Source organism: Squalius cephalus, assembly GCF_949319135.1.
Source record: "Squalius cephalus genome assembly, chromosome: 12".
Lineage (NCBI taxonomy): Eukaryota > Metazoa > Chordata > Actinopteri > Cypriniformes > Leuciscidae > Squalius > Squalius cephalus.
The window spans coordinates 8,160,695-8,186,869 of record NC_137133.1 but is presented as its reverse complement, the minus strand read 5'-3'; the positions used below and the strand labels follow the sequence as shown (position 1 = coordinate 8,186,869).

At 39.2% G+C, this 26,175-nt stretch overlaps 1 protein-coding gene across 1 annotated transcript in view; it reads left to right on the top strand.

The window, feature by feature from the left end:
- syne1a (spectrin repeat containing, nuclear envelope 1a) overlaps nucleotides 1-26,175 on the top strand; it is a 124,471-nt gene that overhangs the window by 54,274 nt on the left and 44,022 nt on the right. Inside the window, exons 57-85 of the mRNA XM_079887687.1 lie at nucleotides 912-1,089; nucleotides 2,610-2,792; nucleotides 3,248-3,391; nucleotides 4,423-4,578; nucleotides 6,160-6,324; nucleotides 6,458-6,630; nucleotides 6,784-6,937; nucleotides 7,113-7,256; nucleotides 10,378-10,542; nucleotides 10,646-10,963; nucleotides 11,065-11,220; nucleotides 12,681-12,851; nucleotides 14,269-14,595; nucleotides 15,081-15,233; nucleotides 15,687-15,854; nucleotides 16,064-16,240; nucleotides 17,918-18,064; nucleotides 18,205-18,330; nucleotides 18,685-18,861; nucleotides 19,411-19,676; nucleotides 19,793-21,947; nucleotides 22,045-22,382; nucleotides 22,562-22,706; nucleotides 22,814-23,023; nucleotides 24,081-24,364; nucleotides 24,660-24,825; nucleotides 24,931-25,086; nucleotides 25,336-25,488; nucleotides 25,927-26,109. Coding sequence (XP_079743813.1) covers nucleotides 912-1,089; nucleotides 2,610-2,792; nucleotides 3,248-3,391; nucleotides 4,423-4,578; nucleotides 6,160-6,324; nucleotides 6,458-6,630; nucleotides 6,784-6,937; nucleotides 7,113-7,256; nucleotides 10,378-10,542; nucleotides 10,646-10,963; nucleotides 11,065-11,220; nucleotides 12,681-12,851; nucleotides 14,269-14,595; nucleotides 15,081-15,233; nucleotides 15,687-15,854; nucleotides 16,064-16,240; nucleotides 17,918-18,064; nucleotides 18,205-18,330; nucleotides 18,685-18,861; nucleotides 19,411-19,676; nucleotides 19,793-21,947; nucleotides 22,045-22,382; nucleotides 22,562-22,706; nucleotides 22,814-23,023; nucleotides 24,081-24,364; nucleotides 24,660-24,825; nucleotides 24,931-25,086; nucleotides 25,336-25,488; nucleotides 25,927-26,109 — 7,438 coding nt within the window. The remainder of the gene's footprint in view (nucleotides 1-911; nucleotides 1,090-2,609; nucleotides 2,793-3,247; nucleotides 3,392-4,422; nucleotides 4,579-6,159; nucleotides 6,325-6,457; nucleotides 6,631-6,783; nucleotides 6,938-7,112; nucleotides 7,257-10,377; nucleotides 10,543-10,645; nucleotides 10,964-11,064; nucleotides 11,221-12,680; nucleotides 12,852-14,268; nucleotides 14,596-15,080; nucleotides 15,234-15,686; nucleotides 15,855-16,063; nucleotides 16,241-17,917; nucleotides 18,065-18,204; nucleotides 18,331-18,684; nucleotides 18,862-19,410; nucleotides 19,677-19,792; nucleotides 21,948-22,044; nucleotides 22,383-22,561; nucleotides 22,707-22,813; nucleotides 23,024-24,080; nucleotides 24,365-24,659; nucleotides 24,826-24,930; nucleotides 25,087-25,335; nucleotides 25,489-25,926; nucleotides 26,110-26,175) is intronic.

Sequence of the window (26,175 nt, the reverse complement as noted above, 5' to 3'; positions counted from 1 at the left end):
TGTACTGTGTATAATTATTTTGTATATATAAATACACAGAAATATTTGCATACATATACTGTATATATTTATATATAATTTATATTATATATAAATATAATTTTTTTATATATAAATTATACAAAAATCTAAATTTTTCTTAAATATATACAACATGCATGTGTGTGTATATATACAAAATAATTATACACAGTACACACACATAAATTATGTAAACACAAACTTTTATTTTGGATGCGATTAATCGCGATTAATCTTTTGACAGCCCTAAAAATAATAGATAAATGACTAAATAAAAGAATAAATTAATAAAAAATAATAGTTTTTTGAAAATGTAAAGACATGAATTCAATCGGCTTTATAAATTATAAATAAATAATAAAGAAAGAAAGAAAGAAAGAAAGCAATATTTAATTGTTTTGTAGGTTTGTACTTTCACATATGTTGTATTTAATTGATGGAATATATTAACACATATAAATTCAGTGCACTGAGCTGAATGAAGGGTTGTGATATATTGCACCTCATAGCGCTGCATCTAAAGTGAGCGTTTCAGCTGAGAGCACCTGTCATGACAGCAGGCTTTGCCTCGTTAGCATGCTTTTCAGGTATAGCAGCAAAAAAACATGCTTATCTTCTCTCCACTGTCCACTTTATCCTCGTCTGCATTCGTGTGTAAGTGTGTACCTGTGTGCTGTGCAGATATGCCACTGTATTCTTGTGTGTGCTGGTTCTGCTGCGTTTTCACTTCCTGATTCCCAAACTCTCCCTCTGAGAGAGCCTGTCATTGAAACAGATGTCTGCTCACCTTGCGCTATCACCCCCCCCCCCATGCTCACACATTTTAACCCCCATCCCCCCTTTTTTTTACCTTCTCCTTTTCTAATACCTCTGTGCATCTTTCTCTCTAGCCTGAGCCTGCGAGCCTCCCGGGAATGTCAGAATAAGGAAAAACTGCTGGAACAACGCTTCCGTTCTTCTCTGCATGACTTCCGGCAGTGGATGGTCAATGCCAACATCTCCACCGCAAAATGTTTTGACTCCCCTCATAGTATCCAGGACGCCTCTGTCGCCCTCCAGCAGATCCAGGTGAGTGGAATGGTTGTGGACAGTACTCTTTGTCCAGGAGGGCTCATCGTAAATGGGCAAAACTCAGGATTCTTGGAACATAGCCATAGCCAGACCACAGCAGGTTGTCTCTATCCCTGTCATGTAAGAGTAGCCAGGATTTGATAAAGTGATAGCCCATTCTCATGTCCCATGGGCCAGTTTATGAGGCCACCATTTAGCCAAGGATGTGCCAGACTGGGCTATTTATGACTTCAATTAGCACAGTAGAAAACCTGTGAGAGCACAGGGAAAATGCACAGTAATGATGTATAGCTGTGATGAAAGAGACATAGCTTGATGTGGATGAAAATGTGATGAAAATGTGGATGAAAATTCGAACATCACTCATAACATTTTATTTCAAATATCTCAAATTTCCCGCCCCTTGTGTTTAAATATTTTGGCTTTCTATTTCTGTCTTTTAAATAATAGTGTTATTGCCAGTGGTTCTCAACTGCTCAGTTCTGACCCAAAAATGTGTCGCAGGTTTGTTCTGATTAGCTATTTTTTACCTGAGTAAAAAATAATGCAAATAATAAAAATGCATTTAACCATATAACTATGCATACAGTAGTTATGTTACCAAATAAACAGGTTGTCAGCCTTTAAAAGGGATAGTTCACCAAAAAATGTACTCACCCTCATGTTGTTCCAAACATTCGTTTTTTTCTTCTGTTGAACATAAAAGAGGTTATTGTAAAGAATGTGGTTAATCAATCAGAACTTATGATGTATTCATCAGAACTTGAATGTATATTGTATCTTATTTTATGGACATCAAAGACTTCTCAAATTAATCTTTCACAGCTAGTCATATTAGGCAGATGCAAACATGGACAGGTTACATGACAAACTTGCAAATGGTGAACATGATTTGTGTTGACCACTGTGTGGTTTGTGCAGGACATTTTTATCTAGTGAGAGCATGAAACTAATTTTGGCATTGTATTGGGTCGCCGCTTGATGTCCAATAAAAAATCTGGGTCTTGAAGCGAAACCAGTTCAGGCTCTGTTTAACATTTGTCACATGCATAAATTCATTCCACAGGATACTGCAGATTTTTCCCCACAATCAGCAGAGAACAAGGCAAAGATCAGCACAGATTCTGTGTAGGACTCGATGTAGCATAGCTTATCTACAATAAAAAGGAAGAGATATGAAGAAAGAAGTGGTGCAGGGTTACTGAGAATAGAAAGATGCTCATTTTTTATTTACCATCAAATATATTTCAAATGTGGAACAATGTTTCCGCATGGCTTACTGCCCTGAACCACCAACACAGAGGCAGACATGCTTTGGGTCATACATAATTGCATCTGTACCGTTTGAGTGGAGAAAGACAGCAAAAAGAAGGGACGTGCACGCCTCACAGATGGTGGGAGATCCCTGCTGGGTGCCTGTCAATGTCTGGACGTGACTCATTGCACTTGCTGCCCTCTGCTCTGTGATAGTCCACTTGTGTCTGTGCGGCTGACGTCTTGCTCATTCTGCACCACAGGAGTTCATGAGTGACAAGGACCAGGGCCAGGCCAGACTTAGTGCTGTCCTGACGTATGGAGAGCAGCTTAGTAGCGTGATGGCTGCCGACAGAGTGGAGGCCATCAGGACCAAAGCAAACGTAGCCAAAGATGACTGGAAGAGCCTGGTGGACAGCTTAAAGCGAAGAGAGATGGCCTTGCAGGTAGAAATGAGTGATTTTTTTTATTCATTTATTACTATTTTATTTGATGTATTTAAAATTATTTTAATATTCTATTGACTTTACATAAAAAGCACTACATCACTAGTGTTTAACACTGTATCCATCCATGTGTGACACAAGCTTTTTTAATAAAAGCATCTTTGCACATTACTATTTTATTTATTGTTTTTTTTATATATATATTATCCTGTTTACATAGTGTTTAACACTGTATCCATCCATGTGTGCAAGCTTTTCTAATAAAAATATCTTTGTATATTACTATTTTATTTTATTTTAATATAATCCTGTTTACATATTGTTTAACACTGTATCCATGTGTGCAAGCTTTTTTAATAAAAATTTCTTTGCATATTACTGTTTTATTTTATTTTATATAAGTAAAAACCACATACAGCCTGAGGTACATGTGTGATGTGAAAATGTGCTCTCAGGTCTTGCAGTCTCAGATGCAGGACTTTGAGGCAAGTGTGGAGCCTCTGCAAGACTGGCTGAACAGGACAGAGATCAGTGTACAGGAGAGCAGCGCTCGCCTCCATGACCTACCTGCCAAGAGACTAGAGCTCTCCAAACTTCAGGTACACCCAGTTAGTCATATTGAACTCATAATTATTCATTAGAGCTTTGCTCTACCCGAATGACTTCAATCACTACTATTGAGATTCCAGTCCTCACTTACTGTACCTTGGAAATCCGTGTAATGTAATTCATTGACAGGAGAACATTTGATTTATGATCAATAGATTATGCATTAAACATTTGGACAGTATAAAAAATACATTTTTCTTCTTTTCATGTCTTTTTAACACTACTAGCTACTTGAACATGTAATTAAATGATCAGATGAAATCAGCTAACTGTGTCAGTGTATTTTGCAGTACTTAAGCTCAATTAAATGAGTAAAACAGAATCTGCAGGAGATAACGAAATAAACCCTGTCTGTCAACGATGGTTCTGCTGAGTCGAGCTTTTAGACACTTTTGAGGATTAGGCTGACATGCAATTAATTTTTCGCTCTACAAATGCACTCAAAGAACAAAACCTCAATATACAACCTCATAATAATATGAGGTTGAAAAGATAAACATTTCTATTTTTGCCTTATCACGAGATCTTTCATCTCTATTTTTGTATTGCTTTGTCGCCTGCTGGGTGCTTTTGTCTGCTCCGTTGGCAATTACATTTCCAACAGTGTATCTGTACAGTGTGTAGAGGTCCTCCTGAGTGATTATCCATCCCCTCCCATCTCCCCTTCCCCTGCTTTTACCCACTTTCCCTCTTAATCCCTTTATCCCCAGAGTGCACCCAACATGATAGACTCTATTATCATGAACTGTGTCTGCCTAACTGACAATTTCACAGTCTGTTTTTTTTTTCCATCTAAAGAAAAGAAGCAAGAAATTTGCTTGTGGTGGTCTTTTGTGCCCTGCTGTATTAAGTGTGTTTAGTAAAAGTTGTTTTGGGGTTTGGAGAATCTGGCCTGTCCATCTCATTGGATGTGTCCAAAAGCTCATGTTTGTTTTTAGTGTGGTCTTCCATTGCATGACCGTTCATCTTCATTCTCCTGTAACCCCTGCTTGCCTTTTGACCCCTGATTGCACCCCCTCAGACGTTGCTGGAGGAGATGAGCTCCAGAGAGTCTGAACTGGCAGGGCTGAGAAGGCGAGCACACGGGCTCTGGGATGGTCAGGGTGCTGGGAAGAGCTTTGTGCATCGCGTCTGCCAGCTAGCTGCATGCTACTTGGCCCTGAGCAACCTGATTAAGGTAACCTCCTCATCTGTTTACCTCATCAGTCTTGTGCTTTCTTGTCCATTATTACCACTGACTGTGATTGATAATGAGCTCAATATCAATGCCCTGTTTGGTTCTATTAGTAGATTTACTATATGCTACTATAAGTTTTTATTGTATATTTAACTCCTAGTTACAAGTCAAGCCAAGTCACGCGTCATACGATGCAGATTGTTTCAAAGTAGCTTTACAGTAATATACAGGAAAGTAATAATTAATGATGAAAAAAGCTCTGCTCTAAAGGGACAACAGTGTTATTATTCAGCTTCAGTCAGTTCAGTGTTGATTCAGTTAAAAGAGTAAAGTTCATCAATTATGAAATGAGTTCAATCTAGCTATAAAGCAGCTCTGGAGAAAACAGTGATGTCATCATCCAGCTCAGTTCAGTGCGGTCAGATCAATAATATTACTGTCCCGAACTAAGCTAGCCAAAGGCGAGAGTGCCAAGGAACCCAAACTCCATCAGGTGACAGAAAAGAGAGAAAAAAAACTTTGGGCAAAACCAGGCTCAGTCAGGGGACCTGTTCTCATCTGGCCAAATGAACAAACATTGTGCGATTTATGATAAAGTCAGATAAGGCTAATAGGCTTGTTTGGAATCTGGGCACTCTGAGAGAGTATGATTTGACTGTCCACTTTCTATAGTGTACATTTCTATTGATATGCTTTGAATTTTGGAGAGGGAGTCATTTAAGCATTTCTGTTATCAGTAATTTGAATTCAATTAAGTTTTGTCTCCTTTCTCTGAGCTTTGTTTGATTGCTTACTTTATAAAAAAGCATGTTGTATACTATAGATGCGCGGTTGGCGGTTACAGACGCGGACTCCGCGGATAAACCGCGGATTGGGCGGATGACGTGATGAAAAATAATATTTTAATTAAATTCGGGCGGGTGGCGGGCGGTTGAACCAATCAAATGAAAAATATATGTATACACCAATCAGCGGATGGCGGGCGGGTGCGGTTTTGAAAATTGGTCAAAAACGTTGGTGTGGATGGATGGCGGACGGATGATGAGTTTTGTGATGCGGTTGCGGATGAAATAATAGCCCATCCGCGCATCTCTATTGTATACTGATTTATACAACAAGGGATGATTTATATAATGAGGGATGCATTGATATTAAAATTCGGACCGATACTGATATTAATGTTCATGTTATGGCCAAGGACTGATAAATTTCCAATATTCAAATTCTTTACAATTTTATCTAAATTTATTAAAAAATAAAACTACAATCAATCTTTTTGAATGTGAATTTAGACATCACAACATTATAATCTACACTATGAAAATGCTATATATATTTTTAGATTAAATTGTAATTAAATTGTTATTAAATTGTTAGTGTTTTTAAAGATGTGAGCATTAGATGACGGCAAAGGTAATCTAAAAAAAAAATTTGCAGCACAATTAAATATCCAGCTAAGAAATCTCTAATATCTGCTGATAACCAATATTGCATCAATGTATTGTGCTTTCCTAAATGTACTTATCACCTCATTTGTCCAGTGTTTCACTAGTCTTGGTTTCTCTTGCCCGCCTCCTGCAGGAGAAGGTGTCAAGGGTAGAACGAGTGGTGGGGGAGCATCAGCTATTTTCACAGGGCCTTCAGGAACTTCAGAACTGGGTTTCTGAGTCCCAACAGATACTCAAAACCTGCAGATGCCCCACATCTGACAAAAATGTGCTTATATCCAGAATGGGCCAGCTTGAGGTACATTGTCACTTAGAGTTTTGCAGATGTTGCTAATTCTAAGGACAACCTTGGAATTATCGCTCTCATAATTTAGTTTGCATGTTTCATTTGTACATGTTTGGTAAGTAATAATATTTCTGATTGATTCCAGGCTTTACTGACAGCTTGTCAGGGTAGAGAAATCCAGCTGAAGATGCTCATCACCAGAGGGGAATCTGTCCAGAGGAACACATCAGCTGAGGGAGTACCAGTGGTTCGCAAGCAAATTCAGGACCTCAAAGACTCCTGGGAATCACTCTTATCAACATCCATACAGTGCAAAAGGTCCGAGAGCTTTCTCTCCATCAGTCTGTGTATATTTATCCTCTGTTATGCCTCAAGTCAGGGCTGTTGTACCTCAAGTATTTCTTGAGGTAATTGCTCTTCAGATGCCTGTGTGGAAGTAGTAGATGTCTTGTTTATGTGTTGCATTTACAGCCAGCTGGAAGGTTCCTTGTCACACTGGACCAGTTACCAAGAGGATGTCAGTCAGTTTGAGTGCTGGATGGAGCGCGTAGAAGAAAGCCTTGGAAACTCAGACAAACACTATGCTGAAATGAGGGACAAGACAGCCAATCTAGGCCGTGCCAAGGCAAATTGATACTTTTCATAGGATTTATTTAGTTCAGAGAATTACAATACTTAGGCTATGTTACAATATACTATAATAAAATATAATATAATACTGGATTTATTAATTAGGTAAAAGTTGTATATTCTTACAGTTATATCAACGTCAAAGTATTAATTGCTTTGTTCTGTTACAGCTTCTCTATGAGGAAGTTCTTAGCCACTCTAGCCCTTTAGAGACCATTGCTACCAAGGGTTCCAACATGACTGAACATACAGCCACTCAACAGGAGATCCAGAAACTCAGTGAGAGATATACAACAGTCAAAGATAAAGCCAAGGTATGAAATTGTGGTTATAGCACAACAGTAAAGTTCTGCAAGTAAAAATCCCATTCATTTTCTATATAGAGAAAAAGATTTTTTACAATAACATCTAAATCTTTTAAGACAAGAGTTCTGACGTTGCTGAGCAATGATATATGTTTCTGTAGAAGTCATAAAACAGAATGATTTCAGCTTAATTAAAAAAAAAAAAGTTTTAATAGCCAAATTCCCAGTGAAGTGCTACATCATCTGTTACCCTGAAAAGATATTTCAACAATCAGAGAAGTTGTTGTTACCATGGAAACAGAATTTGAGGCCAAAGAGCTCAGCAGTGACGTCCCACTCGAATGAAGCATTGCAATGCACATTAACTATATATGTGAATTATATTATTGTCTCAAGATGAGTCCAAAATGGTTCCATTGAACAAAAGGTTTATTAATAAAACAAACTCAGGTAATCCACATTGAATAAGACAAAGTAACAGTGTGCAAACCACGACAAAACCCGACATTGAACTGAACATAAGGAGGAACTTAACCCTCTGAGGTCTGAGCTGTTTTCTGGGCCCTGGAGGTGTTCTGACATGCTCTGACATTTCTGGTTATTTCTGTTACTTGTGACATTTTCATGGCTAAAGTCTAATTAAACTGTATTCAGCACAAACTATGCTACAACAATATATCAACAGCATGTATGTAAAAGTTTGTAGTTTTGAGATAATGACATTTATGCGTGGTTTGTGAAAATACAAAAAAAAATTCTCACTGAAATAAGGTCATGAAACCCATACTGATTATTTCTTCACAAGACTTTTGAAAATTGTATCACATAGCCTAGAATATTTGCTCCAAAACAATGTGAAAATCACCCTGACTGCTCATTCAGAGAAGACAATATATTGATTTAAAAATTTTACGACGTGTTTTTTGTTAGAAAGCCTTATGCGGCAGCTCATTAATATGTAAGCTTTTCTCACCTGAGAAAGACAAAGAACCTATCCTAATATAGCTCCTAATAGCCCTGTCATTCTGAGCAACCTTGCACAATACTGTAAATGAGGAGATTTAAAAAAGAATGGCTTTTAAATTGTTTGGATTTATTTACAACACAACATAACCCAAAGATACACAACAAATGCCAAAAAAAAACACTTCAAAGACAGAGACCTTTGTGCCATTCCTAAAAACATTATACATACCTTTAATTTCCAAGGTGTTTGATTTTCACTTTACCATGTTCATGTTCCAGAGACTCATGTGAATGTTGAAGTCGGCAGGACTCAGTGGCATCTGGGCCCTGAAAAAAAAGTGAACATACTGATATCAAGAGAAAGGCCTGCACGATTTTGGAAATAAATATTAGATTTTTCTGGTTAAAATTGCTTTTTAAAGTTCACAAAATACACACACACACACACACACACAAATGTTTCCAACAATATATAATATAATGAACACAAGGTTTGTTGTGCCTTGTAGGCATAAGCTATGCGCAGTGCTGGGTAAAATAATAATAACAATAGATAGCAGTATAAATCTTCCAAAATATTTCAGTAACAACCAAGCTAGAGAAAAAAATATATTGATTATCATGTTACTTCAAATGTTTCCATTCGTTATGATGATATGAAATGAGATAATAGTAAAAACATGAAGCCGTTTGGTGCGTTTTGCTTTTCAAATGTTCAAATGATACATTCAAACGCGATCGCGCTGCAAAATCTGATACATTCAAACGCGATCGCGCTCAAATATAAAACATTATGGTTACCATACATATCTACGTTTGACCAGATATCCACAAACACAGTAGGCTTAACAGTAAACACGGGTCTAAATATTATAATATTCCCCATATATCTAGCAACAGTTCAACTGCAATGTGACATTTATGCAACAATAACAAACTAATATGTAAAAATTTCTTACCTTAAATCTTTATTGTCTTCAAATCGCGTTCTTCTTCTTCTGAGGTAGCCTAAATCCAATGTAAGCTCTGGCGCGTCTTTCAAACACAGTAAGGAGTAAGTTACGAAGTCTCTGCTTCTTTGTTTTGAGGTGATGAGGGCGTTTACAGGTCTGTGTTTCTCCGCATGGATCATTTGCATGTCAATCGCTCGTGCGCTCGTAGGCGTGTTCAAATTAAATTTAATGAGGACGCGTTTGAGAAACTGTACATGCCGCTGCTTTCGTATGGATTACTTAAAAATAGAATATTTGTTTTTTATATTAGTTACATACTTTAAAAATAGAGATTCCAAGCGTTGTATAGACATGCGTTTCAAGTCTGTGTGACAAACATTCGCTGAGTTACAGGTCATTTTCTGTCGCGTTTCAGAATGAGTTTCACATTGAGAGAGACGGCAGAACGCGCATCATGTTTATTTTCTTTGTTTTACGGAAAACACAACATTTTGTTTTTATTATGAGTGTACACAAATAAAAGAAGACATTTAACAGCTTTGAATGATGTACAACACAAGTATGTAAAATCAAAATCAACAGAGTATTTTGCACTGATAAAAAAAAAAACGAGTAGATCACGCCGGCGTGATTGCCGACCTCAGGGGGTTAAATACACAATGATAACAAACTAAATGACGAACGGGTGTATTGATGGCATGAGTGTCAATAGTAGCTAATGAGTGGTGGGAACCTACAAAAAATGGAACAGGGAACTGTAGAGAAATAAACTAAAAGTACATGAAGATGAAACAGAACGCACAGAACATGACATATATATATATGAATTAAATATGAATATTTTCCAATAAACTTAAAATATAATTGTTTAAAATTGTACCCTCATTGTTTCTTAGTCACTTATATAATTCACAATATTTCATGATAGTAATTTTCTTATTAAAGACATTAAGCGCACAAGTCTTTTTCCAATTTTCATATCCTTTTCTTACTCAAATCCAAGTTTGTAACATGTGAGTTTGGATCTAGTTTTTGTGGTCTGTGACTCAAAACCCTTTATTCAATCATTTTTTTAAATTCCAAAGGAGGAAATGAATGGAAAAAATACATCCAGAAACCAAGCAGACAAAAAAGGGTTGCACTCAGTTACTTCTTTTTGAGTAACTTTTGAAATAATATTTCAGGCTTTATTAATATTTTCAATATTTCAGGCTGCTGTCAGTAAGGCTGAAGAATTGGTTCTTCTCCATCAAGAGTATCAGCGAGGGCTGCACATGTTTGAAGACTGGCTAGAGCAAGAGCAGAGCAGTTTGGCCCTCCTCTCACCCCTAGATGAAGATGTAAATGCTCTGGAGAACACGTTAAAAGAACTGCAGGTTATTATAACTGTGATATTTTCTGAATTTAATATTGTTGGCAAAAATATTCAGCACTACCTAATCTTTAACTTTCATTCTTTCTGTCTAACAACATTACCAGATGCTCCAGTCTCATTGCCCTAAGGGACATAACTTGCTCAGTTCAGTCCTTGCCAGTCGGGAAAGAGTCATTCCTTGGGGTGCCCCTCAAATTGAGGATCGGGCCCTGGAAACAGCACAGACGGAATGGCAGGGGTACCAAGACCGGCTTGGGGAGACCAAAGTCCAGGTTGAGCAGGCCCTCACAAGAGTTCAGCAACTAGAAGGTTTATTCCAAAGCTTAGACCAGTGGCTGGTTGACATTGAGCTCAAAGTTAAGGTGAGAAACCACCGTCGATCTGATGTCACTGCAAAGGAGGCCCAGCTACAACACCTGAAGGTACGTTGTATTATAATTATACCTGATGAATTCAGAAATACTGCACTCTGGTTTCACGCACTGTATACAGTTGACATTTTCCTTTCATTCCCTCTTTTCAGCGGTGGCAGACTGAGGCTGCTCACCGTCAGGCGGAGGTGGAAGGTCTAAGTGCTCTTGCACAGCAAGTCGTAGAGAATGCTCATGTCAGTGGTCGGATCAGTACCAGGGTTACCCAGCTCACTGCTCGCTACCATGCCTTGCTCCTACAGATACAGGCAAGTCACCCTTATATATTAACAGTTCTTATGTACTTGATGAATATTATGCAATTATGGAGCATCATGTGAATCATGTGCAAAAGACAACAGACAGACATGCAGTCTTATGATCTGGCCACCCTATTTCCCATGGATTGAATAATATCCCACTAAATATTCCACTGGTTTACACTGGAATATTTCTTTCAACAAATCCTCTCCCAGTGTTGTTCTTGTTAAACTAAAACTATTAAAAAAATATTTTTGGTAATTGAAGTAAAATAAAATAAAATAAAATAAAATAAAACATTAACTTGTAAACTAATAATTCAACAAATAATAATAGTAATAATAATAATAATAATAAATAAAATTGACAAATGTATATAAAATTACTAAAACAAACTAAGTAAACAAAAGTAAAATGAAAACTGAAAATATAAAAATATAAGCTAATTCAAAATATTAATAAATACTCTAATAGTATATAAATAATACTAAAATAACTCTCTCCTAAACTTTTTTTCATCTGGGCATTTTAAAACTATATTTGCTCCCCTTTTCTTCCCTTCTAATAATTTAAATTATTGCAATTATTGTTATTATTTTTAAATGATGTTCACTTAAACGTGTTTCTGTTTAAGTGAACATCATTTAAAAATAATACAACTAATAACTGAACCAAAATGAAAAATAAATTCCAATAATAATAATGATTATTATTATTTATTATTATTAAATTATTGTTTTTAAAATTCAGTAATGGACATTTTTTCTTCAGTTAAATATGAATTTTTACTTCATATTCGGTCTCTACAATTATGTTTCTTTTAGTAGAACCTGGCGTCATTGGCTCACCTCTCACTTTGCTGTCAGAGCACACTGATGAGTCTAATCTCTCAGCCGTCTAAACATTGGAAGCTATCCAGCCTGGTAAACCAGCTCCTGTGACCCTCTGTGATGAAAAAAAAAAAAAAAATACACGCTGGAAAAATCAATGTCTCGCCCACATTGAGACCTTAGCTTGTAATTAAACAATATTGGATCCAATCTTGCCCATCAATCGGTGATGCTGCTTCTGTGGCAGCAGCAGAATTGTTTTTAACACTTGCTGTAACACCTCTCCTTCATGCCCACTTCTCTCTAACATGCACACACACCCTGGCTGCGACACTGAAGAGAGCGTGTAATTATTCTGTGAGAAACAACAGGCCGGCACATGCACTGCAGTCAAGAGCTATTACATCTCTGCAGATAGGTGTGCGCGCAGCACAGCGCAAAAGCGTTAATTGGTGCCACGTGCATGAGGGATCTGAATGTCAAGAGAAGAATGCGGCAAAATAGCTTAGCCTCAAGCCCCCAGCAGTGAATGCTAGCGAGTGTGCGGCATTAGATCAATCAAAACCCTTCATGCTGATGAGACAGAATTGCAAGCATTCTTAACAATGAGCCTTTTGATTCATCCTTCCGTCATTTAGGAGACCCTCAAACAGCTCCAGGAAGAGATGCAGAACATCACAGAGGCTCAAAATGCCCTCAGGACCTTCTCTGATTGGCTGAGCGCAGCAAGGAAGAATTTTAAAATCGTTACCGAAAGGACAGAGGCTCTCGATCGCATTACAATGGAAAAAAAGATGAAGAGGCTAGAGGTATGGCATACTGTAGTGAAAACACCAACATGAGCATGTTCATATATATATAAATATATAAATAAATATATATATATATATATATATATATATATATATATATATAACATTTTATTTCTGTAAATAAAGATAAACACTTAAAATTGAAGGAACAGATAAAACTGTCAACCCTTTTTATTCGGTGGTTTAACAGCTATTGATTTGGCCTGATAAATTGCACAGACGCACACCACAGACTAGGACTCTCAGTGGGCCTGGCACAGTTTTGCACTCATATTTGAGATCGTAAGAGTCAATCTGTGTGTATGTGTGTGCACATGTACAAGTCTCTTTGTCATCTTAAGGATATGATCAATATGTCTACTACACAAAGCAAAAGAAAGCTTTAGTGCGATCGCACTCTACGTGCACGCACACACACCACACAGCCACTTCACACACACACACACACACACACACACACAGCCACTTCACACACTCCCCCACTGTGATAGCTGAGATGAAGGAGCGGTCTGTCTGTGGAACCTGCTGGCACAGACTGTGTAATTGATGCAATGCCATTGCAGCTTCAACATCACATTACACTCTCTTCCTTCTCACACAAGTATACATATCTATACAACTCATTCGGTTAGTTTAATCCACGTCGAGATCAATGGTGCAACACAGACGCTAATAGCAAATTGACATGGAGAAACTGTCTGTGTTGTGTACTGTGTAAACCCACTCCATTAAGCGACAGCGGTATAGACGCATGTATTTGTGAATTAATAAACAGCCAATTAAGTGTATGCTTCTTTGGCCAGATCATATTTCTTGGCCCAATTATCCTTGCGTCCTACATCTCTCTGCATCACTAACTTCTCATTTCCTTATTTGTGTGTGGAGATCATCATTAAAACACTGGGGCTCCTTTCCCTGTCAGTACCGCAGCAGTAGCTCCAGATCCTGCTGGACAGCCAGGGGCCTCTCATGTACTGCTCTTTTTAGAGACAACAGGCTGATATCATATAGAGAAGCTTCCCGCTTAAAGGTAAAGGAGTAGGAGGGGTTGAGTGCGGTCGTTGCCGGGGAAACCCCTCTGCGACAGGCCCATTTAAGGCCTGGGTAATTGGGTCTTCCTCTCATATCTCTGTCCGGGGTCTCACCGGGTCTCCGCACACAGGTGTCAGGAGCCCGACAGGCTTCAAAGTACCCATCAGAAAAGTCCACTTCAGAGGAGCGCTGAAGCTCTACATGAATACAGGGATCAGAAGCTGTCAGGAACAGGAAATACTGTACATGTCTTGGTTGCACACTGGGGAAGGCATAAATATCTTTCCTGTGGCTCATTAAATTATTGATTTTTGTTTGTTTGTTATTGTCGTTCTTTTTGTACCCTTTCATTTGTTGTTTAAAAGATTCTCTCACCCCGCAGTCTCTACAGGGGGAGATGGATCAAGGTCACAGCTTGCTTAAAACACTTCGAGAGACAACGGAGCAGGCCGTTTCCTTCTTGGATGACCCTGGAGCATCCAGGCTAGAGAGGGAAGTGCAAACGGGGCGATCACAGCTCGAAGAGCTTATTCTGGGGCTACGGGAGGAGCATGCAACCCTGGAAAGGAGCATTGTGCTCTACAAAGATTTCCAAGAACGGTACAAGGGCCAAATGCAGTGGCTTAGGGAGACTCGAGCTCTGCTCAGCTCCACTGTTGAACCTAAAGCAGAACTGTACCAGAGAAAAGCCCAGCTGGCCAAGTACAAGGTGGGTGAATTGTTTTACAGTCTTCAACCAATATGAAACACATTTGATTGAAAATACAATTAAAACAGTAATATTATGAAATATTATTACAATTTAAAATAAATATTTTCTTTTTCAATATACTTTTATTTTTATTTATTCCTGTGGTGGCAAAGCATCATTACTCCAGTCTTCAGTGCCACTTGATCCTGTAGAAATCATTCTAATATGCTGATTTGTGCTCAGGAAACATTTACTATCATTATCAATGTTTAAAACTGTTGTGCCGGTTAATATTTTTGTGGATTCTGTGATCATTTTTTTCATTCATTCTTTAATAAATAGAAAGCTCAGAAGAAAAGCATTTATTTGAAATAGGAATATTTTGTTACAATGCAAAAGTCTGTTTTAAATGTGTCCTTGCTGAATAAAAGTATTAAAATCTGCCCCCACAGACCTCGCACTGTATATCTCTGTATCTGTATTCATTGTTCTGTTGTGTCCAGGCTGTGGAGCTTTCGTTGGTATCCCGTGATTCTGCCGTGAGCTTTGTGCTAGAGAAAGGAGAAGGACTGCTGACCCTCCTTCACTCCCCTTCCATCACAGACAACATGACCAGACTACAGGCAGACTACAAGGAGCTGTGTGGCTCAGCAAGGGTGAGCTCATAATGACTACAAAATGCTACAATCATTTAAATCCAACATAACATGGAAAATGTAATGATTTCAGGGCATTCATTTATAACCTACCAGATTTACATATCAATACTTGTTTTCAGCAATTCGGAAGGACAACAGTCATACATATAGAATCATTTTAAACTAAATTGTAAATTAAACAAAATGCTACTAAAATGTAGATTATTTCCCCTTTAATCATTGGAATATAAATTTGGAGGCTTTAATGTGCTATTTCCTCAAAGATTGCATCCATTAACCCTGCAATCAGTGCCATGAATACTCACTTTCAAATAATTCATCTCATGCTTGCAGCTGTCAGAAGCTCTTTATTGTGCAAGAGGGTTTCCAGCTGTGTGTTTATTTAGGTGCTTTAATTTGAGTGCTTACTAATGTCTTGATAATTCCTGTGATTTAAATGTATTTCCTTAGACCCATGTTCACAGATTGGAGGGCCAGGTGAAGAAACAGGAAGCTTACCACAAAGATCTACAGGAAATTGAGCGTTGGCTGTTGCAGATGTCCAGCAGGATGGTGACTCCTGACCCGTCATCAAGCGGTGGCCTGGAAGCTGCCACTCAGCAGTTAGCCAGACACAAGGTGACAAATCATAAATCTTCACAGAAAAGCAAAAGCCCTTAAACAACCAATCAAACATCTGCACGTTGTTTACCCACATGTAAAATTGTTCTTATAATGTAAAACGAAATCATAACATCAAGAGTTCCTGCTAATACCAGTGTTTTCAAGAATATTTAAAGCTACTACTTAGAGAATATTTTGTGTTAAATTTATATGTCTCATCTCAGGCTATTATGGAGGAGATAGCAGGTTTTGAGGAGCGTTTGGCTACATTAAAGGAAAAGGGAGAGGATCTGTTGTCCGGCTGCAGTGAGCGCCTCCAGGCACGGCTTCGCCAGCAAATTCAGAACCACCAGCAGGGAGCAAGAGACAGCTACTCTGCCATCTGCAGCACTGCCCAGCGTGTGAGTTTACTTGGCCACACACAAGTACAAGACCAGCATTGTGCCGATGTTTACTGTGCATTGAGACTTATGACATTATATAAAGACCCACAGTTTCTATAGGTTGGAGTGTAATTATGTGTCTTTTAGTGATGCTGGCCATCACTAAAATACACATAATTACACTCCAACCTATAGGAACTGTGGGTCTTTATATAATGTCATAAGTACACTGGTGCAACGGTATTGTCCTGTAAATGTGCCTGCAAACATCAACTAGTTGTTTAAAAGCAGCCGATTATGTCTTGTCAATGACGCAAAAGTCAAAATGGGGTGGAAAAAGGTGTTGGACAGTTAAAAACTCATTAAATTCAAGAAAATGCCTTTGGCTTGATTGAAAATGACAGCAGAGTTACATTGTTAATTTAAATTTTAAACAAACTATGCAAACAGCATAAAAATGATTTATAAACAAATAATATATAGTTAGAAAATTATGGAATTTTTGCAATGATTTCCGTTCATTGTGTTAGTGCCATTGTGTATTGTCCCTCTGCTCACATCAAAATACTGTTCCAGCAGCTAGCTCAAGCATGCCAACTTTCTGCCAGAACCTCTTGATTATTTTAATCCACCCTGCCTGGCTTCCTAGTTGCACAGGACCCACTAAAGTGCTGACAAAATCCTCCTCTCAGTGTACTTGTCTTTTAAATCAGATTAAACAACCCTTACCAGGCAGTCAATAAACCAGGGATGTCTGGCAATGAAATGTGCTTGACATTTTGACTTCTGCATGCCAGTGTCATTACAAGTAGACTCATCAGGAGGCACTAAGAAATCATTTCTCCATGAAAGCGTATCATTAAAGCCCACGGCAATGAAAGTGAGCACATACCCCCTTTGCAAATCACCCTTTCCCCCCTACTCCAGCTCTTGCAGTATCCCACCAAAAGCTGCCACCTGCTTTCCTCTAAGAACCCTAATCACACACACCCCTAATATGGCAACCACTCTCTGCCATCTGACACATTGCCTGCTCAGTCACTCTCTGAGCAAACCACCCAGTCTATTAATACCTCGGCCCCTTCCTCATGCCAGTTTTATTTAGCCCATCAAGTCCAATTCCGTCAAAACAAGCCGAGGCATTGATAAAACCCTTCCCTTCTGGTTGGCTAGTTTATACCCCGTACCATTTTGTGCCAACCTTGCCAGAACAATGCCATCCGGTAAATCCTGCCACCTGGCAATCTGGTCAATGAGTCCCATAGTCTGCACGTACTCTGCCAACTCCTGTCGTCTGCCAAAGCAAGCCTGTCGTTGCCTGCCCCCCGCGAGGACTTGTGAATTAAGAATGTCAATCAGCGTCAGCTTTTCTGCTCATGGGATTAGGGATGCCAGAGCATTCAACACCTGTCAAATGGACTTTGCTTTATGTTGACCCGATTTAGCATGGTTAACTGTATGCCTCACCCATGTCATTCTCCGTTTTTCTCCTCAAATATGTCAGAGTCATGCTGTTCCTGTTTTATGTAGCTAAGGATTACTTTAAATACCCTTTGATGTCCATAATTTAAATGCTTTGTTATGAATTGGCTCGGTTTTGACCCCTATAGAGGTGGTATTGTTTAGATTTTAGCCAATTACTTTGGGCCACTAAAAGCCAAACTTGAAGCAAAACTCTTCTGTCTGTTTGTGCAGGTGTATCAGAGTCTGGATCGGGAACTGCAGAAGCACGTAAGTCTGCGGGATACGTTGCAACAGTGTCAGAGATGGGTTTCAAATGTACAAGAGGAGATACAGCTTCCTGCACATGCACCACTCTGCCTACAGGAGGCGCTAGCACAGGTATAGGTTTTTATGTTGTTTTGTGTATCTACACAAAAGTGGCTTTACTGCACAGTTAAGTTGCAATGAGAAAGCCAGCGTCTATGTATAATCAACTCTACCTCATTTGGTTTTTGGGGGTCTCTTAAATGTCTCATTAGATGAAGCAGGATCGAACTCTGCAGGAGCAGGCTAGTACCTATTTGCAGCTGGTGTGCTCTACCTGTGATCTTTCTGATGAGAAAGTACGAGAGACGGCTGCTGAAATACAGCAGGTCAAACTTCAGGTGAGTGACTCTTAAAGACAACTTAAAGTTTCTAATGTTCTAACTTCAGATTTTAGTTGTTTCTTCTTCTATGGGCACTTTTTTTACCGAACCCTTATAAGGATATGGTGATTGGAGAAAGAAATTATATCTCAATGCATTTGCATTCACTTTTAAAACTTTTACATTCCCCAGAGAAACTCTGCATTTGTTTTATTATAAAAAAATTATATGTAAAAAGGCCATTCCATGCCTTCATAATTTATTTTGCTTTTCAAACAATGTTTGTGTTGGTTTTTATAGTTTTTCACTTTAAAATATTAAAACATTGGATTTGGTTAGAAAATGTTTAGAGATGTTTTCTGCCTAATACAGATTGAGGAGAGGATGCTGGAATCTCAAGAACTAACAGAAAACTGGAGAGAGATCAAGGACTTGCGTTCCAAACTTGAATGTCATCTTCGTGAGGCTGAACAACTCCTCCAGAGCATGTTGAGGAGGCCAGCTGAGCTCGAGCCAAAGGTTGCTCAGAACCAGCTGGACCAGGCTCAGGTAAGTGACAGCTTTGTTTCCAGATGAAATCCATTTGAACACCGCAAAATGATTACCCATTTTTATGAAACAAGGGTTATATGAAATTTTACTGAAACACTACTGCAAATTTTATATTACATTAATACCTTATGCACAAGTTTTGTACGATATCTATCAGTTAATCATATACAGTCTATTATGTATTGCTGAAAGCTCTGGTGATCTTTGGCCTCTGTTACATTTCCTGGCAGGAAGCTTCATTCATTAATAAAGATTTCTCCCCAGATTACTCGTCTGGGTGTAATTATGGATGTGTGAATTGATTTGTCAGTGCCTGTAATAACAGCGTCCAGGCAGACCCCTTCATTGTGTATGAAAAATAGCACATATTACCATCTCTGGATGTGCTAAGAATTGTCAACAATAGATTGAATGAAAACCCCAATTACCTCAAAGCTCACTCTCCGCCAGTGACAGAGGGCGTCATCCAGAGCTGTCCATTTGGCAGGATATCAAATAAAGACAGGCAGCATTTATTAATAATACCCCATATTTCATGCCACAAAGGACTTTATCCAGGAGATGCGCGCCAGGCAGGTTGAGCTGACCCAGCTGAGAGAAAGCATTAATAGGCTAACGGCTGGTCAGGAGTCCCCCGAGCTTATGGAAGTTGGGCGCCTGCGCTGTGCTTGGCTGGATCTGGGCAGACAAGCTGCACAGCTGCTGGAACAGAAAGAGGAGGATCTACAGAGAAGCGGGGACTATCATGACTGCATTTGTATGGTGGAGGAGTTGTTTGACCAGCTGTCCAAGAAATGGGATCAATTGGCCAGGCATGCAACATTCCCTTTCAGATTTTGCACAACGTTCTCATGTTTGATAGTTACCATGTGTTGTTCTTCAGATATCATTCTTCTCTTTGTTTACAAAAATACTGAATCTTTTCTAGGGGAGATATTGAGAGCACAGCTGAGTGTCTGGATGCCTTAAAGAAGTTGTCTACAGACTTGCAGGACCAGAGATGTGTGCTCGATGATCTGAGAAATAATAGGCACGGAATCCTGCCTCGTCTGAGCTTAGAAGACAGAGACCTGGTTAAAGAGCAGGTTGGTTACCTTGAGCAACGTTGGACCCAGGTGGAATCGCTTGTCCAGAAGAAAATCCAAGATTCAGCCCAAACACTGGAAGAATTGAGTCAAATTGAGGACCATTTGCGGGAGGCACAAGAATGGGCTGAGTTGCAGCAACCGTCTCTCTCTGAGGTTCTTAAGACCAGTCCCCCTCCAGATTTGGCCCAAAGCTTTCTGTTTGATCACTTGAGCTTTTGTGCAGAACTGGAGGCCAAGCAAAAGCTTCTGGCAGAGGTTGTGACAGATGCTAACAGCCTTTCCTCTCGCCTAGGACTTAATGAAAGGAGGAAACTGCAGACTTTGGTCCAGGAAGCACAGGCAAAAGTAGAATTGCTTGGAACTAAGGCAGCTCAATATCGTAAAAGCCTCAGTAAAGTATTTACAGAACGAACGCAGTTCCTACAAGCCCTTGACAGGGCAGCTGAATGGATCCGGAAGCAAGAGCAGAGGGCTCTTGCAGATGATCATGTGGCGCTCCTACCAAATGTTCTGCACAAGCAGGTGTCAACTTGTAAGAATTTTACCAGCAGTCTAAGAGCATATCAGGTGGAGCTCACGTCACTTTGGACACAGGGACGAGAATTAGTAAAGGATGCAACCGAGGAGGAAAAGAAGGTGACCCTTCAGAAGCTGGAGGAGTTGCAAGTCACCTTTGAAGCCTCCTTGCAAAAGAGCATGGAGCATCTGCAGAATCTAGAGAAAGCACTAGTCATTCGGAAGTACTTTAAAGTGGACCTTGACAGGATCTCTGAGTGGCTAAAACAAGCAGAAGTAGCTACATTTCCAATTATTGACCTGAGCGGGAATGATGTAGACCTTCAGAACCAGTTGACCGAATACCAACAGCTTCTTGATCATGCTTCAGAGTATGAAAATCTTTTGCTTATTGTCCAAAGGGCAGGACAGGAGATTCTTCCCACCTTAAATGAGGTTGACCACTGCTACCTAGATGAGAAACTCAATGGCCTTCCACAACAGTACAATGACAAGCTGTTGTTGATTAGAGAGAAACGCGACAGGATCCAACAAGTGCTTTTGGAGCGCAGGGAGTTTGAGTCCCTCATTGATGTTACACGAAAAGCTTTGCAGGAACTTCAGGAGAAATGTGATAGTTTAGAGATGTCAGCCAACCAAAGTCTAGAAGAGGGAGAAAGATTGCACAACAACTATGAAGTTCTCCAGAAAGGTCTTGCAAATCTCTTTCAGGGAATGAAAGATCTTAGAGGTAAAACTCAGGATTTCCTTAGCATGGGTCAGCCATATGCTCCCGAAGTCACTGACCAGTTAGTTTATCTCCACGGCAGTCTTAACCAGCAGATAGAGTGTAGGATGAAAGAATTACAGAAAACACTGAAAATATTAAATGACCACCAAGCAGTTATCAAGAAAATGGACTATAGCATCATTACATTAAAGGAACAGCTTGACAAACTTGACTCAGTTGAGGAGGTAGATGCCACAGAGAGATTATCTACTCTATACAACCTATCAAAATGTCTTGAAGTGGTTAGTTCCTATCCAGAGGGTCTCAAAGCACAAACCGATGACCTCAACCAGCACTTTGATTTAGAGACCCTTAAGACTCAGGTAATCTTCAGGGAGGAACAACTTCTTACTTTAAAGCAAAGGATTAATACACACATAGAAGAATGTGAGAGAGGTTTTTTAGGAAATAAGGATTATCAAACTGATATTAAAGTATCAATAGACTGGCTCAAGAGTATTAGGGATCAATTGAGATGTCCATTAATATTTGAAGAAGCAAAAATTGAGATTGTGCAGGAGGAGGTCAGATCACTGTCAGCACTTCAAGAAGAAATGAAATCTAGGTTTAGAGTATTAGAAGGTCTAACTAATGAAGAGAAAGAGAAGTGCATCAGTGACCAAAAGCCATTTCCAAAACTCTTTGAAACCAATTTGATGGATATTCCAAAGCTGAAGGATGATCTTCAACAAGCTTTTAATGCTAAACAGGTAAGATTATATTAAGTCCTGACAGTTAGCCTGTGTTTTCTGACTTTGTGAAATACTGAAGGTGAGCTAAATGTTTCCTTAAACTGCTTATCCTCAGGTGGCCTTGCAGTCTGTTCTGTCCCTGCTCCAGAGATACCACCATTCCTTGCAATCCATCCAGCAGTGGTTTGAGGAAGCTGGTGCTCTACTTGAGCAGGCCCCACATAATGTAGACCTGGAGAAAATTTCAGACTGCCTCAAGGACTTAGAAAATATAACGGGCCGGGAACAAACTGTCAAGTGTACGAGGCAAGAAATGCAAGATTTAATCCCTCAAATGGGTGACTTTTTGAGCCCTACTGTATTTAAGCAAATCCAACAGCATTGTGTGGAGTCTCATCACAAGGGCACAGAGGTCTCTGAGCAGCTAAAACAACGTAGAGACAACTTGGAACGGTAATGCTAATGAGGTTTTGGCATCTAAATAGTTTTAAATATTGCACACAAGACCCAAACTTGCATTGCCTTATTCATATTAACATTATGATGATTTACAGGCATTGATGTTTATACAGTTTATACTTTTTTAACAACTGGATTTGAAGTCACACACATTCACTTTATTTGTTTGTTAGAAGCATAACTCAGTGGAGATCCTTCCAAGATGAAACAGATAAAGTTATCAGGCAGATGAATGAAGTTGAGAAGAGGATGACTGAGTTCACAACTGCCAGAGCAAACTCCGAGCAAGAAGCTGAAGACAAGCTTTGTTTATACCAGGTCGTGACTATGCATTTCTTTCCTTGCCTAACTCCTTAAACATTGACTTTGATATGGGTGTTGCAGTTATTCTAAATACCTCCTATTGCTTCCATTTCTGTCTACAGAGAATTATGTTACAAGTTCAGAGTCTTGAAGACGCACTAAATAAACTGAAAGAAAAAGCAGCACAGTTTGATCAGCCTGCAATAAAAGACACTACTTCTCAGTCGGTCCATTCACTGAGCCAACGGTGGACTCGGTTGTACAGTGTTGCTAGAGCTCAGGTGAAAGCCCTCCAAGACTCTGCAGATAACTGGAGATGCACCAGAGAGAAGGTAAGGAAACTTCATGAGTAGATACTCACAACGTATTACACTAAGATGCTCTTTAAATCCAGAAAATGTAATCAAACTCATGCAATCAGTGCAAATCAGATACAAAATGGCATAAAATTATTGTTAGGTGCCAAAATAGCATATTTTTAAGTAAATAAACAAACATTATTTTCTATTAACTGTGGAAAAAGTCTAACCAATGATGCCATATGCATGAGTTATGATGAAGTAAAAGCAGTTATTCTGTAAGCAGTGAGCCCCTGTTGTGGATCTGAGATCAGACCAGAGCATCAGATGCCAACAGTGGCCTGGGAATGATGTAATGCTTGGCAATGATAGTCCATACAAAAATAGCCCAACATGGAAGTTGCCAACTCACCACTTCTACCATAAATCTCTGCTGGAATCACAGTAATGTTAGCAGTACCTTGTCTTGTTTATTTTTGGCAGCGCACACTAATTCTGTGTTGTTTCTTTGTGATCTAAGCTTGTTTCATTGTTCTGCTGAGGATATGACATCACTCAGTAAGAAAGAGTCATAGTCCTTGCAGAACTCTATGTAGCACAGAGAGAGAGGAGAGCTAAAAACCACAAAGAGCTGTTTTCATCTGTTTCATGACTAGTTCATTATTAAGAGTTCTTTGATGTCCTGATAGCTTCTCTTCTGTAAACGCAGTTGCTGATGTCTTAATCCCATTCTGCAATGCAATACATTTATAATTTTTTTAGATTCAGTTAAAAGTGAAACAGTCATTAAGAATTAATGGAGTGTAATTTATCCCTAATTTTACATTTATTAAATGAAAGAAGAGGGTTAAGACATCAGCAACTGCGTTTACAGAAGAGAAACAATACAATTAAATCTATATATATTAAATCTATATCTACATATTACATCTACATAGCTGAATAAATGTCCAAAACTTGTAACATTTCAATTTAATGGCAACTGAACATGAAGAAGTTTTTTTACAATAAAATAAATGCTATTGCATGATAGTAGCACTTATTAACAGGAGTAAAATTTGTAACCCATCCCACATCTTTCTATGATTAGCTGGAGAAAATGCGAGCTGTCTGTGAGGACCTGCACAGTCGCATTCCTGACAGCATGGTGGAAAAAGCCTCCAGTATGGCAGCCCTACACAGTCTTCTTGAGTACCACGACTCCTTCAGTCGAGAGGTGGAGAGAGAGAGCAGCTCCCTGACCCTCATCAGACACCATGTGCTCAACCTGTTTCTCCATCCTCACGTCGATGCACCCTCCACACCCAGCAAACACCAAAACCAAGAGAACCCTTGTCTGCTGGAGATTCAGAGCATTCAGGAGAAATATGACAAGTATGTCTGTCTGTCTTTCTGTCTGTCCGTTCGTCCAAGAAATTGACGACAGACAGATCTATTAACTTTTCAGATCTGTCTGTCGTTTTATCGTTCCATCTGTCTTTCTGTGCTTGAGAGTATATATTAAATCCATCCAATTATTTAGCTTTGATTTGACAGAGTTGAGACAACACTATTCCAGTTCCATGTCATGGAAACCGTTCCAGTAATTTTTGAAAAATGTCCAACCCTACTTTTCTGTCATTCTATCATTTGCATAATAAGTCTTTTCTGTTTCCTTTTTCTCCTTCAGTCTGTTGCAGCAGGTGTGCGCTAGCCGGCAGCAGGTGCAGGTGGAGCTGCTGGAGAGAGAGGAAGTGGTGAGGGAGTTGGGTCTGCTGAAAGGCTGGATTCAGGACACCCAGGGGCTGCTGCTGAGTCCCACCGCAGACCTGGATAACCTGCTCACTGACCTGGAGGTACTGCAGCGACACCATGCAGAGTGGAGATATGCATTCTAAGATCCTACAACCCGGTTTGCTTTACTCATGATAAGTATGGTTTGTTTTTATGGTTTCTGCTAGACGGCTCACGGTGGCATGCAGTCTCATCGCCAGAGCCTTGAGCAGATTGCAGATCGTCAGCAGATGAAATATCAGGACCTCCATGCCACTCTTCCTTCTGAGATCAGCACCCAGCTGGCAGAGATCACACTGGCTCTGGGTTCTGCAGAAGATCAGGTACCTTAATTCATATTAGGAATTTCAAAAATACAGGTACCAAATTAATTCTGGTGAGAAATTTTCAAAGTTTGTAAATGTAAACATGCGAGACCAAAGATTGGATTTGTCAAAATATTAAATCTGTGCATTAGACCTTATAATGAAGCCTAATTGATCAATAAAACCAGTAACTGGTACTGATTTTGACTACTGAAAGTTTAAGTAACAACTCTTTATCACTTAGCTATTTTTTTCTCCTGTGCTCAGGTGCAGGCACGGGAAAGAGAGGTCCAACACAGCAGAGATATTAAAGAAGACTTTAACTCCAGACTTCAGGATATCTCAAAGAAAGTCAAACTCATCTCTTTGAAACTCAAGCAGAAGGCCATGGATGTTGAGGAGGCTAAAGAGGAAACAGAGGTACAGTATGAACACAGCACTGCACTGGAAGCTGTGGTACAGACTTGCCCTAATTACTGAAGTGCACACTATAAATAATGACATGCGTGTACTCCAAAATGACTTCCTCGCAACCTGATTTCTAAATATATCAGAATGAGTGCAGTTTACAAGAAGGCATTTTAGTATTATTTATTAATTTTATATTTTCAGTATTTATTTTAATTTTAGTTTAAGTTTTAGCAATTTTATGGTTTTAAGTTTTTCATCTAATATTTGTACTTTATATTTGTATTTTAATTTCTAAAAAATATTTTTAATACTTTTATTTTTAGTTAACAATAACAACACTGCAACAAGGTGGCATGTCATTTCTTACAACACTTTTTATCATTGCATATTAACGTTAAACAGTGTGTTTTTTTAACCTGTGTGTTTTTTTTCTCTCTCTTAATCCAGACTCTATTTGAGGAGCTAGAGGAGTGTGGCCGTGCTCTGTCTGAGTTAGATGTGTCAGTTCAGGAGTTTGGAGAGCAGAACCCTCTCCTAGCAAAACAGCTGGGCTCCAGCCTGAGTAAACTGACCGAGCTTCATGCTCAGACCAGCAGACTGGCGGAGGGAAGGACCACATGCCTTCAGAAGGTCAGCTTTGGGGAAAAACCTGTTTGGAAGCAGTCATTATTTTTGTGGTTCTGTTTGTTGATGCTA